We start from the raw sequence: 19,119 nt of genomic DNA on the forward strand, positions 1-19,119 counted from the left end.
GGGCCCAATCCCAACACACACCAATTTGACCTTAAATTCTTGTAGATGGGTGGTTCCCAGGGTCAGTCAGCTGGTTTCTATTTGCTAGGGTCAACTGAGTACCAGTGTTGGATGTTATCAACAGCTGTTGTGGACATTGTGTCTGATGCTGGTGTCTGGGTATAGTGATCATGAAATCCTGTCGTTCCTACAGTGTCCTTATTTGCCATTATAGTGTCTTCTCCTAGGATTACGTGGTGAATGGACAATGAATCTTTCTCACTATATTGTGGATCCCCAAAGTCCAAATAAAAAAATCCCATTGGAAAGTTTTGTTATACCATATTCTTTGTCTGACATACCTTTAAGACAAATGTCTTCCTTTTAATTCAGAAGGTATTAGATGGGCTTGCTAGCTCTTCAATATCAATCAAAAGGCTACGTTATTTGAACTTATTGGTAAAACCACCTACCTCAAAAACATAGTGAACTCCTCTTTAATTCTAAGGTTATTGGGGATATGCCCATTGAGGTTATTCAGTCAGTGCTCACTACTTTGAATGTCTCACGAGGAATTCTTGAAAGAATTATGCTGCCTACCAATGTTCTTATTACATTGCCACATTAACTTGTTACTACCAAGGTATGCTAAGTGAACTGTCAGATATGACCGTATATTCCCAGTCCTCTCAGATGTTTCCACTACCAGCGGTTTGTTCATTTGTAGGTATCCTGTCGTGGTTCTGTGACGTGTACACATTGTGGTGGCAAAGACCACGATGTTTACAAGTGCTAACTGAACAATCACTGTGTTAATTGTAGTGGTTCCCACTCCTCTTGCTTCCGTTCTTGCTCTAGGTGGGTGGAGAATAAAGAGATAGTGTTTAAAAGCCGTTAATAGCATTTATTATCCAGAGGATCGAAAGTTATTGTCCCCTACTCCATCTCAACTATTTTGTTGTATTTCACTACTACTGTGGGAATGCAGACAGGTCTTTCTTTAACCCTGTCAGTGTTCTTTTTCACATTATGTGAATAGTATTTTGACTTCCATGGATAATCAAGTTGAGAAGTCAACATCTATTCCTGTCTCTGTGCCCATTACTCCTTCCAGTGACTGCCTAGGTCCACTTCCTTTTTCTCTGGTTACTGGCGTCTATTTCATTCCCTAAATTTCTGGAATCTACTGACTGAGACTCCTCTATTCGACTCAGGGCAGGATCCATGAAGGTCAACAGACTTCATTCTAATAAAAACAAGTCGTGGTCGTAAATCGAAGGGTTCTCCATCCATTTCTCCTCCAACGAAGTAAAAATCACCACTTTTATACAGTGGTACTCTCGAGGTTTTTATTCTAATATGAATTACTCTAAGACCTTGATTGATTCATTTCATCCAGAGTGTCTTTCCTTTTATAAAATATTTCTGAAATCTACCAATATAGTCACCTTTTGGTAGTGTTTTTATACGTGAAGGACAGGTTGTGTGATGAACAAGTGCATACAGGGATGCCACAACTGGTCGACCAGAACGTGCCAACTCTGTCTCTGCAGCTCGATACACCCTTGGAGACTGTTGCAGTCGTGTTTTCTTAGATCATACCATCACTGTTTGTTCTCGCTCTTTTTCTCCTTGAGGGACTTATGACCAATCAGGTCTTGATGCTCTCATTGAACAGTTGCCCTCACATTTTAATCCTGGGGGACTTTAATGGACACAATCTTGTCTGGGATGGTGCTGATATTGATGGAAGAGTTGTTACATAGAGTTATTGCTCTCAGATCACAACCTTTCTTTCTCCAATACTGAATCTTATACTAATTTCTATGCACCTAATCAGTCTTTTACTGCCATTGGTCTCACAATCTGCTCATCTTCACATTTTTCTTGCTTTTATTGGAGGATTGACAGTGACCCACGGGGTACTGATTATCTTCCTGTTGGTTTGAGGGATATTGGCTGTAGTTCATGCCACCTGACCCGTGTGCGTTGATGGATGTTGTACCAAGTCAAGTGATTCTCTTTCACCATTTTTCCAGAACTTGATTCTTCCATCATCTGTCTGCCATCAGTGGATAAAATGACTGTCTGTATCATTCAAGCAGCTGCTTAATCTATTCCTAAAACCTCGACATGTTTTCTACGTTATCTTCATCCATGGTGGAGTCCTGTCTGCCAGGAGGCATGAAAAGGTGAGAAATGGGTCGGGATATCTTCCAGTGGCATCCCTCTTTTTCCAATCACATTGCTTTTCAGCAGGCCCATGCCCACTATCTGCAGACCAGGAGTCAAACTGGAAAGAAATCTTGAATTATGTTCACACCCAATGTTCTTCTACCACTAGTTTCAAAATAATCTGGGATAAGATTCTGAAGGTCTGTTTGAGATATACTTTCCATCCCCTTTCTATCTTGTTATTCATTGGCTAGGAAATTGTTGATGTACATGGTATTGCCAATACTCTCGGTGTTAATTTTTTTATGCATTTAGCTCTTCTGTTTTTCTCCTGCCTTCTCTGCCATCAATCTATTAGATAGAGTGATTGACTCTTTCTTTTCGGGCCGATTATCTCTATGAGTGTGATAATCGCTCTACACTAGTGGAATAAGTCTTGCTCTTCATTGGTCAGGTAGCACATGGGTTAGACTTGATGATGGTCACTTATTAAATGCTGTGCCACGTCTCTCCTGCCTTTCTTGCTATTCTTCTGGTTATTTTTAACTAGATCTAGCAGTAGAATGTTTCCCTGCTAGTTGGTGCAAGGCTATTCTCCTATCTTTCTTTAGGCCTGGGAAGAATATCAGTATTTCTTCTCATTATTGTCCAACTGCTTTGATTAATTTTCTCTTTAAGGTCTTACAGAGGATGGCCGATGTTTGTCTTGTTTGGTTTCTTGAATCAAACAGCCTCCTCTCGCCCTCTCAGTGTGAGTTCCATCAACAGTGCTTTACCGTGGACAGTCTGATTTGACCATAATATGACATTATATAGAGGTATGGCATTGACCTCGAAGTTGAAGATGCTGGATCTCATTCATTATCTGGGGCTCTGCATGGTGCTTTGCACACTTCTCCAGCCCAGAGGTTGGACCCTGAGTTCCATGAGCATCCTCTTAACTTTTACTGCTTGCAACGTTTTTATAGCATGCTTCTAAACACTGATCCTTACTACAGCATCCCACCTGAGGGTGTGTCTTCCTTCCTTTTGGAGTATAAGGTCTGCCATTCTTCCTTTTGGTCTTTATATCCAGGCACAGCTGCCTAAAATGAGGTCTGTTTTTGGATGACGTTGCTGTTTTTACTGATCAAATTATCCCACAATTGCTTATTACCACCCTACTTGTGACATTTTCTTGCATCATCTGAAGAAGATGCATACTACAAATTTGAAGTACCATCTTCTCATTTTTGACATCTTTTGAACCATTCTACTATTCCCGTCTTATGTGGATGATTCGAAATCACGTGACTCTGTAGGCTCTACTATGATTTATTGTGGCTCAGTGATTTTTTACAGGGTCAACTCTATAGTTTCTGTATTTGTTGCCAAGTTGTATATGCCTTATTTCTTGCCCTGGATCATATAGAATATATGAAGTACACCAGTTGAAATATTTACACTGAATCTTTGAGCTCTCTACTGGCCCTGGAATTGCTTCACGTTAGTTCTCACCTTATTGCTCCACGCTAGTAGAGTGGTAAGTCAATGGATTTACAACGCTAAAATTAGGTGATCGATTTCCCTCGGTGGGCTTAGCAGATAGCCTGATGTTGCTTTGCCATAAGAAAATATACACATATATACCCTCACCTTATTTTCGTCAATATTAAAACAATGACTGGCCCATTTTTCTTTATATTCTGCTTCTATTTGGTTTTGGGCATTGTTTCATTTTACCTTGATTTTTACATTTTATACCAATTTTTAAAGATCAGTAAGAGGTAAAAATTTAAAGCAATAGAAACAAAGGAGTCTTGGGATGGGTGGCAATGGATTTCACTATATTTGTTGACTGTAAGGGGTTTAATATTATGTATTTATCTTAATATTGATATTCGTTAAATATATATTTAGAAATGCTTGTAACATCTGTTGTTAAACGTGTATTGGGGAATTCCCTCCTATTCCATAAATTTGTAGTTTTTCGAGTGTAAAAATTAACAATGAGCTCTGTGTGTATGTAAAATACTAGTGATTGCAAATATTGTTGCCAATTGAAATTTTTGGAACCACGCCTTAAAGTTTATAAACTGACACACTAAGAGGCAGTTTAATATTGTGGTTTGGTCCAATTAATATACTGTAAACCTCGGAAATTATAACTATGATAATCGATTGTTAATCGGGAAACTACAAACACTTGACAAAGAACGCTTATAGATCTCGAACATAATAAACTGTTTACCTTTAAAGAATGTACTTTGGATATTAGTATTTGTACGAGGGCATTAGATACCTTTGTCGGTGAAAAGTCAGCTTGTAAACGGTGTGAAATTTACGAAGACTAGAGCTCGCCGTTAAGCAAACTGTTTTAAACGCTGTTTTGAATAAGGTCGGCTAGCGCAGATAGCCCTCGAGTAGCTTTGCGCGAAATTCAAATCAAAGGAACAATAAATCAGAAACTTATTCGGGATAAATTATAAAACGTAACATTGATAAAAGAGTAGTCAAAAAGTTGATGGAAGGTCAGCACTTTGATGTGCAAAGTTCATTATTTGGTAATGCTCATTGAAACTTTCTGAAAATCTTTATTCAGAGTTTGCACACAGAATAACGATTAAACAAACTGTAACATCCTTAATTTTCAGAAATAACATAAAAACGGAAGAATCGAAAGCGCTAAAATGTGCAAATTGTCGTACATTTCTCTCTACAGTTCTAGAAAATTCCGATATTATTATTATTATAGAAGGAATTTTCTAGATCTGAAGAGGGATCACACATCCCTCTTTCGTTTAGCGATTATTATTTACCCACAAGTTGTTAAACAAAAATATACCAGTTTATTGTTATTGTTAATTTCAATGGCATTTTGTGTCGGGTTTTCATCACTGTGTATTATTAATGGTAACGCACATTTGATCTAAACGAGTTCAGCATGAACAGGGTGTCGTTATCGAAATAGTTGTAATAAATAAACGTATACGACAAACAGTGTTTTATGCCACGGGTTGTACGTACAAAAATATGAGAGTAATGGATTGTTCTTGTGACTAATGGCTGTTGAATGAACAGAGTCTTTGCGCTCTTGTATGTGTCATTAATCATACATAGTAACTTACACTGTTCAAATAGCAGATGTAAACCATCATTACTTGTATAAACATTTTCAACAGCTTTTATTCTTTGTAGTATTAATTCTAAATAAACTTTTATTATCATGTTTTCTCGTACTCTACAAATAAACTAAGAAGATAGAACACACTTTCTAGACAACTCCGTATAATGATAAAAAAAAAAAAACTCTAAAGGATTAAGGTATTTTGTTTTTCTGTTTGACCTGAGACATTCAACATCTCTGTATTCGGTAATCTTCTTCTTTAACTCCAACAAACATAATTATGTTGTCCCTAAAATAGTAGTGTCGTCATTATGTGTATAGCAATGACATGGAAAGGAACTGGTTTCTAGTACAGGGTGTATTGGATGTTGGTGTACGTTATTAAAGCAGGTACTCTCCAATAGAAGACCTCTCTTGTAGCTGGGCAGGTTATGTTTCATCTCGTCTTTTTTGAAGCTACTCAGAAAAATGTATGAAGTGGGCTTCGAAGTTGCAGAATACGAACACGTTTACATGTATGCTTCCCGGTGACACAGCTGTATGTCTGCGTACTTACAACGCTAGAAACCGTATTTCGATACCCCTGATGGGCAGAGCATAGATAGCTAACTTATGCCCTTTTCAACTAAGTAAATAAAATATATTACAAGTTAAGCTCACAGATTAAACTGGATAAATACAGGTACCTCTGTTAAGTACACATGGAGGACCTCGAAACGTGACTGGCTGTGTGGTATTTCACGTGAAATTACATTACAATTAGTTTAATATGCGTATCGTTATATGCATGATTCAAATAACTAAATAATGCGTTGCTTATCTTAAAAGTAGATTATTTAGATATCTGTTTTAAGAGATTATTCGTGCGAAACCTTTTATTTTGTACGAAAGTGAAGAGTTGGTTTATTTATTTACTATTCACGTGGTTTTCCAATCACCATAAATTTCTTATATTAAACGTAAGTTTTTTGAAACTATTTCATATATTTTTTACACAACTATATGTTATCTGAACCTTTTTAGAGATCACAACTTTTCTAGTCAACTTTTCCAAACTTTGAATCAGGGTATTATAGGTTCGCCACCCGTTGACACAAAAACTCGCTGTGCGCTTTGGGGCCATGGGTGAGCTATAAGGATGAAGGTCCCATCCCACTGTTCCATTACGTAACAATTGTTACGTATCATAATTGTACGTATTATTATTTCGGACAAATCTCCGATTTATTATATTACGTATGTTAATGTATTACTATTTAAAAAAAAGCGGAAATCTGAATTAATTAATTAATTAACTGTTAATGTGTATCAAATTTATGTTGTTTGCCAACTAGATTGAAAAACAAAATTTCCTTTTTTAACACATATATATTTTAATATACAAAAAAAATACAATTTAAAATAACTGTTATAACTAATAGTTATTACAAATGATAGTTTATGTACAATAGTTTTACAAACTTAAAAACAGTACTGATGCTTATATCGGTCTAGAACTGAATATTTTATGGACGATCCAGGTCCACGACGAGCAAATCAGTTCTTGAATTGATATTGTTACACTCACTTAGGTTAGCGACGTCTTTCTTGGTAATGTCCTGGTAGGAATAATAACATTCGAAGTTATTTACTGCAGTTGAATGATTGGTAATGTTCGATATCATTAAAGGTTCCTGGTCCGATTCTTTAGTTTTCTGATCAATGGACGTTAATCACACGTTATAACTTCCAAGGCTTGTAGCACACTGATTGTAGCTCTCCAACAATATTCTTCTTCTCGTCTCTCAGCTATCCACTTTTTATAGGAATCTTGCGAGTTTGTAGAACTTTCCAGAATATTCTCGCGTGGTTTCGTCAAACAAGTACTGTTGATGTTTACTGTCACGAATGTTCTACGTATTTCAAGACCAGACGGGACTTGCGCAATACATAGTCAACAACATACGTCACATGCAAAAAAAGAGAACTATACATACAGAAAGAACTGTAGGCATCATAATAAACATATAATGATAAATCCGTTACACAGTACCTCAGAAGTTGGCGAGGGGTACTGAGGCTAGGTACCTTTCAACTAGGCTAAAATTAGGGACAGCTTTATCTTGATACCTACCTTTTGTGTGGCTATCAAGATATATTTATACATTTCTCTGTTCTGAGCTAATGTCACACGTGTTGACTAACAGTGAAATACAACATATTTTTATGACGTTACCTAATTGTGCAGCAAATACATATATAAATGTGTAATTAACAAATTACGGTAGTAAACATTTTATTTATATAAGAAAGGCTTAGTGACATGATATGTGGTAAAATTAGTATAATTGACTATTTGTACAAGTGTATAGATTAAATACAAAATCAAGCTCTCATTACTAAAATCTGTTAATGAATACCAAATACTATGTTGACTTTCAGGATTTCAAAAGTGTATACATTTTTCTTTTTTTAATTCATAACGAGAAAACATATTACGCTCTGGTTGTTTTGGTTAGGTTTATTTTATGTTATTTTTTGAAGTACCCTTATCCAAATTAAAAATATATGTACTTGTTATTTTTCAGGAAGAAATTGGCAAAACCTTTGATAATCTCAAGAAGTATGAAAACAAGTTAGTTGGAAAAGAATCTCTCAATGTCAGAGCAAATGAAAACAACATCCTCTGCAAAGTTGAAGACACAACTTCAGAAAGTAACGTATTCATTCCAAGACTCGATGAGCAACTCGAATTGGGTCAAAAGTTGATTTGCTGTCCAAATCTTAAGTATAATGATTCTAGCTCAGAGCTCTTCTACTGTGTTCCGGAGGACACTTATAACTACTGTCCTGATTTGCACATAGGAATGCACTCGGATGACGACGACGAAGTGTTTTACTCAGACAACGAAGGCGATTCTGTCTTCCCATATAAATTTCGTCACCAAAGATTTAGACGGTTACCATGCTCTAAAATGACAGAGTTGTTAACTGTTCCTTCTGAAAACCACAAAGAAGTGATTCCTAGTCCACCTAGCTGTGGAAGTGTGGACGTGTTAGCAGACTGGGCTGATAATCTTGTAAGGGAAATTGATGAAACGTTTTCATTAACTGCCCACGATGCTAATTTTGGTCTAATTTCTAGGCCGTTGGAAATTTTGGAGGGCGAATGCGACACGCATGCTCAAAGATCGAGAAATGCTTGTGGAAATAAGAACTTTATGAAACAGGTGCAGTCAACAGACCCATTGCATTATTCGTCTCAAAATATGTGTAAATTCAGGTTAAAATACAATGTGAGAAATAAGTGCTCAGACAATCTAAGTGTGAAAAGACGGTCTTTCAGTCCTATTAACCAAGGCTGTAGTGATTTTTTACAACTAAGGTCTCGAAGGTCGTCATGCCCTTCATGGAAAATTAATAATGAGAAAACAACTTTCACGGAAGTTCTTGCTTCAAATTTTAAACGTACCTGCGAAGCTGCAGTCCAAACCAGTGACGTCGATTACTTTCTTCAAAGAACAACTGGAAGCGATAATGTAAAAATAAACCATCCACGTGTGAAGTCGATGAGTGAAGTTGGCGTACAGGCGTGTTTGGAAACTGATCCAGTCAGTAAACGTGAAACGTTAATAAACCGGTCATCTGTTCCCGTGCAAAATAACATCCAGTTTAAATTGAACTTGGAATTTCCAGCAGCAGCATCTACTAGTACTACTAGGATGACGACCACGGAAATTGACACAATGAAATTTGCTCCAAATAAGGCTAAAGACGTTTTGATAAGGGCTTTGGAAAATGATAAACTGTTACTTAATTCAGAAAATGTAGACGTTGAAGGCATTGAAAAAGCAATTGCCTCAAGTGCATGCTTTACGAAAGTCAGTTTTCCTTTACAGAATCTTTATATTGAAGAAGAACCTGTTGGTCAGACACGTGGAATTTCTAATGACGAAAAGAAATGTCAACGTTCACAAAGATTAGAACATTGTAAGTTCAAGAATAACTCTAGGTTGAATAAGTGTTTAGATGGCGAATTTGAAGTGACACATCCGTCCGAGTTGGGTTTTAACGGTATAATTGACAAATCACAAAAACACGACACCGAAAGGACTTTTGCCCAAAATGATGAAGTGCCTTCGTTGCAAAATAATACCAGAAATGTTAGTAGTACACTGATGGGAAGCAAGATCGAAATTTCCAAAGGGAAAGAATGGAAAATGGGAAAAGACGCAAAATCAGAAAATGATTGTGACGTTTGTGAAGACATTGAACTTAGATCTGACATCCAAAAACCAATTGAAGAGCTGTGTATTTTTGACTTCAGGAAAGAAGAAACAAAACACGCACCTAATAGAACTATTACTCCTATTTACAGTAATTTGGATGAAGGTTCTTTGTGTGATAAAAGTAAGATATTTCCTGACAACATGAACAACCAGGAGATTTTCATTAATTCCATTCAGCTTTGCGAAATTGAAAGAACACAGAATGAACTTATGAAAGAAAACACGAACGATTATTCGAAAATATTAGAAGTTCGAAATGACTCAACGGATTGCAAGTTGTCGTCATTAAACAACGAAGAAGGCTATTATTCCCTTGAAGAAACATTTAGAAAAGGCAGTACTTATGATAAAACACATGAAGGGAGGCACAGTGAAGAACACTGCGAACTTATCCAGTTCCCAGTTTTTCATGCAAAACATTTAGGTTCACCTTCAACAGGTTCATGTCAGGTTGTACGTGAGAATTTATTAATATTATAAATAATATTTAAAAATCTATATTTGTCTTTAAAGTTGTAGACTGAATTTCTACGTTAACGTTACACTACTGGAATGTTTATAATAATATATACAGTATTATTTTAAATTAATTCCAGCAAACAAGTTAAAAGCTGACAGGTTAATAAAATGGTCAAGCTCACAGTGATGCCATAATTTTAGTATAATTATCCTAGTTAAATCTGAAAGGTATTGCGTAAAATAAAGAAGAAATAAAAAGATTTTTCTCTAATACGTTTTTGCACATTGATGAGTTTTGCTGAATATCTGACAAGATTAGAGTGAAGTTGATGCTTTTCATTTAGACGGAAATTTAAGTAGCAGCCAGACGAAACAGAAGAACACGTTCTATACACTTTGGATGGAAATATTCTTAATAGTATCATGAAAGAAAAGGATATTTGTGTAATGGTTGAACAGTCTCTTAATTCATCTAAGCAGTGTGCTGTTGCTAGTGGTAGGGCAAACAGGATTTTAAGTTGTATCTACAGAAATTTTAAATACAAGTCTAAAGAGGTTTGGCCAGATGGGTTAAGGCGTTCGACTCGTAATCTGAGGGTCGCGGGCTCGAATCGCCGTCGCACCAAACATGATCGCCCTTTCAGCCGTGGAGTGTTATAATGTGACGGTCAATCCCATATTTGTTGGTAAAAGAGTAGCCCATGAGTTGGCGGTGGGTGGTGATGACTAGCTGCCTTCCCTCTAACTTTACACTGCTAAATTAGGGACCTTAGCGCAGATAGCCCTCGAGTAGCTTTGCGCGAAATTCAAAAACAAAAACGTATAAAGAGGTTACAATTTCATTGTATAGGTCACTGGTTAGTATACATTTGGAATAATGTGTTCAGTTGAATTGTTGGAAATGGTTTAGAGAAGGATTACTAAATTGGTACCTAGGATGGAGTGGTTATCAAATAAGGAGAGATTACGATTCTTAAAATTGTTTTCTCTTGAAAAAGATGAAATAGGGAGGATCTGATTGAAAGTTTAAGATTGTAAAAGGAATTGATTACGTTGATGCATCAACGTTTTCTTTCACTTAACAGCAAGACTTATAGAACTAGGGGATACAAATACAGTTTCAGGCAAGGTAAAATACGTCTTCAGCTAAAATAATTTTAGTTTTCAAATCGGGCGATTGGGCTATGGAATGGGTTGTGGAGGAGGAAGTAAATTTGACAGATATATGAATTATAAGGGCTGACTTGTTAATTTAACAGTTTTACTTTGGTTTAGAGGACGGGACAGCCGCGATGGACCAACAGGACTCATGCTTTCCCTAAACATTATGTAATTATGTTATGTTACTCATAACTGTCTCCTTCTTAGATCAGAAATACTAAATGTCGTTAAATCTGAGAACGATACTGAGAAAAAGGATATATGTTTTTATGCCACATTTTCCGTCAGCGCACCCGTTTTCTATAACTACATTTGAAATTTGTAAATATATAGTGTACAGAAGTTAGAAGATAAATTCTTTCTAACGCTTTTTTTATTTTTTAATACTTTTCGATATGATATCTCAGTAAGATAATTGTAAAATCTTGAAATGTAGAAGTATGAATAAGAATAATAATGTTTCGTTTGTTTTTTACCTTGTCCAATAGAGTCACCACGACTTGAAAAAATTCTTGAAAAAGGTGGAAAACTGTGCTTACCTACCACCACCACCAGATGGCCGGTTAAGCAGTAACACTGATGCACATAAAATCAACGAACAGAATAGTGAAGAAAAAGCATTAGAACGAGAGTTTCCGTCTCATGATGCAAATACCCAAACAACTCCTCGCTCATCTAGAAGGTGAAACACTACTTGAATAACTTATACTGTTTTTAAAATGATGTAGTTCTATATCCACAAACCCTACGACGAGAAGATAAACTTATGAATGAATATAAAAAGTAGAATAAAACAAACGTATTCGGCATAAATATAAAAACATGTTAAAAATATATGTAGTGAAGATGATCATTGAAGCCAGATGTTAAGTAAGAACATCCGAATGTACATTAGAAATTTAGGTTCTGACTCATATTTTATTCAAATGGGAAATTGCTCTTAGCAAATAAGCTAACACAATGTTTTAATCTATCTTCCAATTAATAAAAGGCACATTGCCCCCCTCCTCAGTGACAAAGCGGTATGTCTGTGAACTTGCAACGCTAGAAACTGGGTTTCGATACCCCTGCTTGGCAGAATACAAATAACCCATTGTGTAACTTTATGCATAACTTTAAACAAACAAAAGGCATAGTGGTGAAACTGAATCTATAATTAGCATATATTCATTATAATTCGGTCTTGTTTCTTTCGTGAATAAGATAGTATGGTAGGAATTGCTTTTAGATAAGTATTAATATTCCATATAACTTGTGTGTGCCATTCTATTTGGTACAGTTCTCAGACGAACACAACACAGATTATACAACTTTGTTCTACAAGACAAACAAACAAAACATACACACACACACACACACACACACAATAAAATCAATATTTATTTATTTTACTTCTCATCTTTTCAGTTCCGGTTACACCTGGGCTGTGGAATGTGACTGCAGTGAATTCGAATCCTTGTCTCGAACACCAGTAAGTGTAAACATTTCCAAGGAAAGCTTTCCATCGTTCTCATCCTCAAATATTTCCGAAATCTTATCTGATGTCTCTTCACTCACTGATAGTTTGGATGATCAGTCGGACGATGATCCTGAACTCGGAGCTAAATATTGTAAGTTTGAAGACAATGGGAAAGTCAGCAGTAGTAGTTTGTCTCTTTCGGCATGGTCATTTCAGTCAGAACATGGAAGTGATAGCCTGTTCTACTGTTCAGAGGAATCAGACCATTGTGGTGAGAAGCTAGAAACTAACGTAGTGCCTTTTGAAGGTTTACCTGTAATGTTGAAGAAGGGCGAAGCAAGTAATATCTCTTGTACGAAGGGAACTGGCACCAAACCAAGAATGGATGGTACTCAGCCAAGTAACTCGTATGATCTTTCTGGAAAGACGTATTCGTATTCAGAAATTCACTTGGCTACCGTTCGAGACATGAGCGATAATACACTTCAAAGGGTTTCAAAAGCTCATTCGAATTTAAGTTTACCTGAAACAAACCAGTTATGGAAGGTAAGAAAGGCTGTTGAGGAAGACTGTCCTTCAATGGCCAAACAAACGTTATCAGAACTTCAGGAAACTCCCAATACTGTGCATCCACCAGTCCTTATAACATTTTCTGTCGAACGAAAGACAGGTAAAGGAGGCAAGAATGAACAGGTTGCGCAACCTTCAACACGTACGAAGCTTTTCCTTGGTAAAATGAACCTCAAATCTTCTTCGGCGCCCGTACTAAGAGCGCAACGAAACCTTGTGGGGAATAATAATATTTCAAGAGCTTTACCAACTGCTTTTTCGTTTCTAAATTATGGCAACTACTTGCAGAATATTACAGAAAAAGGAAATAAGGTAACATGTTCGATTTGTTGTACCTTAATTTACAAAGTACGTATAATTATAGTTGAATAACACTGATATTTACAAAATATTCGCGAGATTCTAAAACAGGAGGTAATGCACTTTACATTTAGTGAGTAGAACCATTTTTTATTGAATGGTTAATGGTGTAACAGGTTATGTATGGCGCGATAAAAGTTTTTTTATTGGTTTCTCTGTTAAATGTAAATGGATTGATAAAAGTATCAAATTTTAATCGTTAACTAAGTTTAAACTGAGTTTTAGAGATTATTGTATTTTTGGACGAGTTCTGTAATAATATTAGTTTAATACTAAACACACAACTTGTTAGACTCAGTTAAATATACCATAAACTTCTCAAGTTTGGTTAAAAGTACCATGAAGTTATTTATGAAACTAGGTTTTATGGTTATGAAGATATTAATCTAGTTTAACACTCCTACGAAAAGTGGCCTAATAAGCCCCAGAGCAACTTGAAAGGTTATTAATATTAGGCTAATAAATTTGTATTTAAATGAAATTGCCATTTCATTAAAAAAGGTTATTAGCCTAATATTAATTTAAATGAAATTAAATCAAGTTGCTCTGGGGTCTATTAGTCCCCACTTTTCGTAGGAATTTTAAACATACCACAAAGTTATTAAAATAGTTCAAAAATACATGAAACTTATAAAGGTTAAATACCAGAAACCTATACAACTACGCTAAAATCAGTACAAACTTATTGAACTGGATTAAAAGCCTCATGAACCTATCAAGATAATAAATAAGTACCGTGAAAGCAACAGATGACTGAATGTTTTCATAATGTTAATCTAGTCTCTAGATGCATTCTTTTTCTTTAATCTGTATTTATGCAAAGAAACACACACTTGTATTTATTTTGAACACAAAGCAAACTTAAGTGACATGTTTATTTCTTTCAATTCTAATTTGGCGTTTACAGATGGTTTTATTAAGAAATCTGGTGTTACACCATAATTTGTGTTTTAAAAGAAGCTGTTGTTTTCGGTTGATAATGTTCATTGTTAAAGAATATTAGAAACTCATGTTAAGTTATAAGTGAACAGAATAATAAAACGTAGAATGTTGTGCTTTCTTCCGTAAACGACGAATTTTTCTACGCTATATAGGATTTAACAGTGGTTTGCTGTTACTGGTGTCTAATTGAAAATACAGTCAAAGAGATTAAAGGCAGGAAGAGCTGGCCTCAGTATCGATTAGATTTGTCGAAAGTCCGTTTTATTGAAATTGGTTAAAGACATTTACATGCAACATTGTATAATATTTCTCTCCGTTGGGCTACATGCTTTGGCTATTGTTAAAGAAATTTAACTGCAACATTTCTCTTCGTTGGGCTACATGCTTTAATAATAGTGCAATTGGAAGAAGAGATGCAAAAATACGAGATGAAATCTACTTTACGAGTAGTAAATATCATGAACGATTTGTTTTTTATGTATTGAAATTATTGTCCACTGATGAAATAACTGAAAATAGAAGTTAACGAAAAGAATCATTTTAGATTTTGTGAATATATTATGTTAATTGTAAATATATTGTGCATGCTATTGTAAAACACGGTCAGTAGTGTTTACTAATGTAACGTAATAATGGAGTAGCTCTTACAATAACAAATAAAAAATATACGGTTGAGTATTCACATTTAGTTAATATATACTGAATGTAAGAAATATATCAGTAGTTTTATATTATTGTATTCATTTAAAATATCAAAATTATTAATATTTTTTTCGTAAATGTTTTTCATTTTTTATTTTCACTTTTTTATATGCTTGTAGAAATAACGAAAAAGTAAATATTATGATTGGCGTAATGATAAACATTATAGTCGACAGATGGCGATACTAAAATAAGTAACGCCTGATAACAATTATCCGATTGAAAACAACCTTTTGAAGGCAAATATAGTATACTAAAGAAATGAATTTGTCGATATCATTTTATGTTTCTGTTTACGTTTCACAATATACTCTTCCTCAACTGTAGCAGTTTACACAGTGCCCTGACATATGAGCTATTGGTTTATTTGTGAGATCGATAACGGTTGGTGCACAGTGGCAGTTTTTTTTTTTTTTACGTTCTAGTGTATGTTTAACGATACTTCGGGTTGTTATATGAAACGTTAGTCGTTGCAACGAACGGCTCTGGTTTTTATTTATTTTTAAAACATCATTTGAACGTAATTAGTTACTTCTGTTGATAGTGTAACACTTAGTTCTGTATTTATTCCAAACTTTGCATGCAAAAGATAATTATATGTACACACCGTTGATAAGTGATGTCTATTTTGAGTGTTCGGAATTTTTGTTTTAGTGGTGTACTTTTAATAATGTTTATACTTTAGTTTTTGAAAGTTTAAATAGCGCCCCCTCTAACTCAGCAAAATTTCCATTGTGCCTACCATTCTTAATATTAAAATAAAGTTCCTAAGTGGTATCTGCAAAAATTAACATTTATTTTCTGCCTGCTTTTAATCATTTTTTAAAATGGAAATATTCTTTGGAGAAGCGATTGAATGCGAGTGCAAAAAACAACAACAAATGTTTGAGAGCAAAATGATGGTCTTGTTATATATTGTGGTATCCTACTCTTCTCTGACTCCCATCGTTATTTCTGGGCTCTTCTTTCAAAAGATCGTGTCCCTAGTCACCAGTACGTGCTCTCCAGAGCAGCACACTCCACAGTTTGGAAAACCCTGCCTCAGGCATTGGGAACTTCAATGGTACTTTGTTATACTTGATGTTTTTAAAGATGAAAACTTCAGTGTATTTTACTGTCCAAAACTGAATTTTTAAATGTTAAAACAGTATTTTTTGACGTTAAAAATTTATTATCAACGGGTCAAAACATGCATTATTAAATGTTTTATGTATATATATATATATATATATCTTGATTTGAAAGTGGTAATATACTCTTCAAAACAAGAAACGCAAAAGGGATATTTTTGTTATTTTAAAGACAAATATATGTAATAACGTTACATGCTCATAGTATGTGATGTTATACGTGTTAAGGCACTGATTGTCAGACCAAAATGACAATAAATGTTGTCCACTTTGAAAACGGAGGAAAACATCGGATTTTTCCGCCAAAACGCATGCGTGTCCAATAAATTTGTTTGAGAGATCTGCATGTTCTGCAAGTGCAACATGTGCAAAATCCTATAAAAGTGACGGTTCTCGGTTTCCATAGCTCAGTGTTAAGCCACCGACACGCAATACAGTTACGCCAAGACTGACTGAAGCACAACGCAACAATGCCATTGGTCGCTTGGAAGAAGGCGAATCTCGATCAGATGTTGCCAGAGCTGTGAATGTCCACCCAAGCACCATCACAGGGCTATGGAATCGTCACCAACAACATGGATCAACTCGTGACCGTCCACGATCTGGCAGACCTCGTGTGACCACGGCCGCACAAGATCGCTACATCCGGTTACGTCACCTTTGGGATAGGACCACCACTGCGACGTCTACTGCCTCAACCATACCAGGGCTGCGTAGGATTTCCGATCAGACCGTACGCAACCGTCGACGAGATTCTTAGGCCCCATGTGCAACCCATCATGGTGAACGTCAACGACGTTTTTCAATATGACAACGCCCGTCCTCTCACAGCCCGACTCACCACTGTCTTCTTGAGATACCACAACATCAACGTTCTTCTCTGGCCCTCCATATCACCAGATTTAAACCTCATCGAACATCTTTGGGACGAATTGGACCGACGTCTGCGACGGCGACAACCTCAACCGCAGACTCTACCTCAGCTTGCAGCAGCTTTGCAGGCTGAGTGGACAGCCATTCCACAGGATGTGATTCGTCATCTCATCGCTTCCATGGGCAGGAGATGCCAAGCAGTTATTGATGCTCACGGGGGACATAATCGTTATTGACGTTGAGTGACGTTAAACTTCACCTAGTGAGCGTGAACTTCGCCTTTGCAGACTTTGGATGTTCAGCAGTGAATGTGCAAAGTTTCACATATGTCATACAGAACTACCCGGAATAAATGTGTCAACAATTTGTTTCATATTTTGCCTTTTGCGTTTCGTTTTTTGAAGAGTATATTTTAATTCAAGGACAATTGTTTATGTTATAGAAGATCGGCATTATGTTACACTTCGCTATTATAGATGTGAAGATAGAAAAGGAGGGCATTGATTACAATTATTACTAACGTGTAGACATTACTGTCAGCTACTTACTAACGTGTAGACATTACTGTCAGCTACTTACTAACGTGTAGACATTACTGTCAGCTACTTACTAACGTGTAGACATTACTGTCAGCTACTTACTAACGTGTAGACATTACTGTCAGCTACTTACTAACGTGTAGACATGACCTTCAGCTACTTACTAACGTGTAGACATTACTGTCAGCTACTTACTAACGTGTAGACATTACTGTCAGCTACTTACTAACGTGTAGACATTACCTTCAGCTACTTACTAACGTGTAGACATTACTGTCAGCTACTTACTAACGTGTAGACATTACTTTCAGCTACTTACTAACGTGTAGACATTACTGTCAGCTACTTACTAACGTGTAGACATTACCTTCAGCTACTTACTAACGTGTAGACATTACCTTCAGCTACTTACTAACGTGTAGACATTACTGTCAGCTACTTACTAACGTGTAGACATTACTGTCAGCTACTTACTAACGTGTAGACATTACTGTCAGCTACTTACTAACGTGTAGACATGACCTTCAGCTACTTACTAACGTGTAGACATTACTGTCAGCTACTTACTAACGTGTAGACATTACTGTCAGCTACTTACTAACGTGTAGACATTACCTTCAGCTACTTACTAACGTGTAGACATTACCTTCAGCTACTTACTAACGTGTAGACATTACCTTCAGCTACTTACTAACGTGTAGACATTACTTTCAGCTACTTACTAACGTGTAGACATTACCTTCGGCTTTTTCTCGCTTTTCAACATTTCGTCCATTTTGTGTTACTTGGGTCTGTGGTGATATTTCAAACATTTGTGTCATGAAGGTAGATTTTCATGCAGTATGAGGGAAATTTAAACACACAAGAATAATTTAGTTCTAAGATTTCAGATGGGGGTTCACAATTTTTAAAACTATTGTCAAATTGTTTGTTGGTACGTGATTTTAACGTTGATTATAATATATGTTGGGCGAAAATAAGAGATAAAATAACATACGTTAATATTACAGTTAATCTTGTGAATTACAGCCTGTGCCTTATGCATTTTTTTACAGAGAAAATGAATGATTTCTCTTTTTGAGGTTAGATTTTTATTTTGAGTACTGTTAATAACTAAAACATAAAGTTAGTGAACATGCAGAGAACCCGGTTAGCAGACGCAAGAAAAAAAGTCGATAATTTTAACGTTAAAGTAACTATAACACGTTTACAGTCTATTTAAAGTGTTGCTTGCACTTTTTGACTTTCCCTTGGTATATATTCTAGTTTCGTTAATTTAGTGACAATTTGCTTTGTGTATGTACAGCAAACTGTATAATTTTAAACTGTTGTTTTGTCAAACCTAGTGATCCGTCTTTTAAAACAAGTAATAAAGTCTCAGTAGATTACATCAGCC

At 35.8% G+C, this 19,119-nt stretch overlaps 1 protein-coding gene across 10 annotated transcripts in view; it reads left to right on the top strand.

Moving 5' to 3' along the window:
• LOC143229842 (uncharacterized) overlaps positions 1-19,119 on the top strand; it is a 171,426-nt gene that overhangs the window by 58,212 nt on the left and 94,095 nt on the right. For 6 of the 10 annotated variants that reach the window (XM_076462664.1, XM_076462665.1, XM_076462661.1 and 3 more), the window contains 4 exons: positions 7,828-9,981; positions 11,263-11,316; positions 11,637-11,830; positions 12,556-13,489. In XM_076462664.1, the coding sequence (XP_076318779.1) occupies positions 7,828-9,981; positions 11,263-11,316; positions 11,637-11,830; positions 12,556-13,489 (3,336 nt within the window). The remainder of the gene's footprint in view (positions 1-7,827; positions 9,982-11,262; positions 11,317-11,636; positions 11,831-12,555; positions 13,490-19,119) is intronic. The other 4 variants (XM_076462668.1, XM_076462667.1, XM_076462671.1 and 1 more) reach the window with 2 other exon arrangements.

The sequence above is a fragment of the Tachypleus tridentatus genome, chromosome 10 (genome assembly GCF_004210375.1).
Source record: "Tachypleus tridentatus isolate NWPU-2018 chromosome 10, ASM421037v1, whole genome shotgun sequence".
In the NCBI taxonomy this organism is placed as follows: Eukaryota; Metazoa; Arthropoda; class Merostomata; order Xiphosura; family Limulidae; genus Tachypleus; species Tachypleus tridentatus.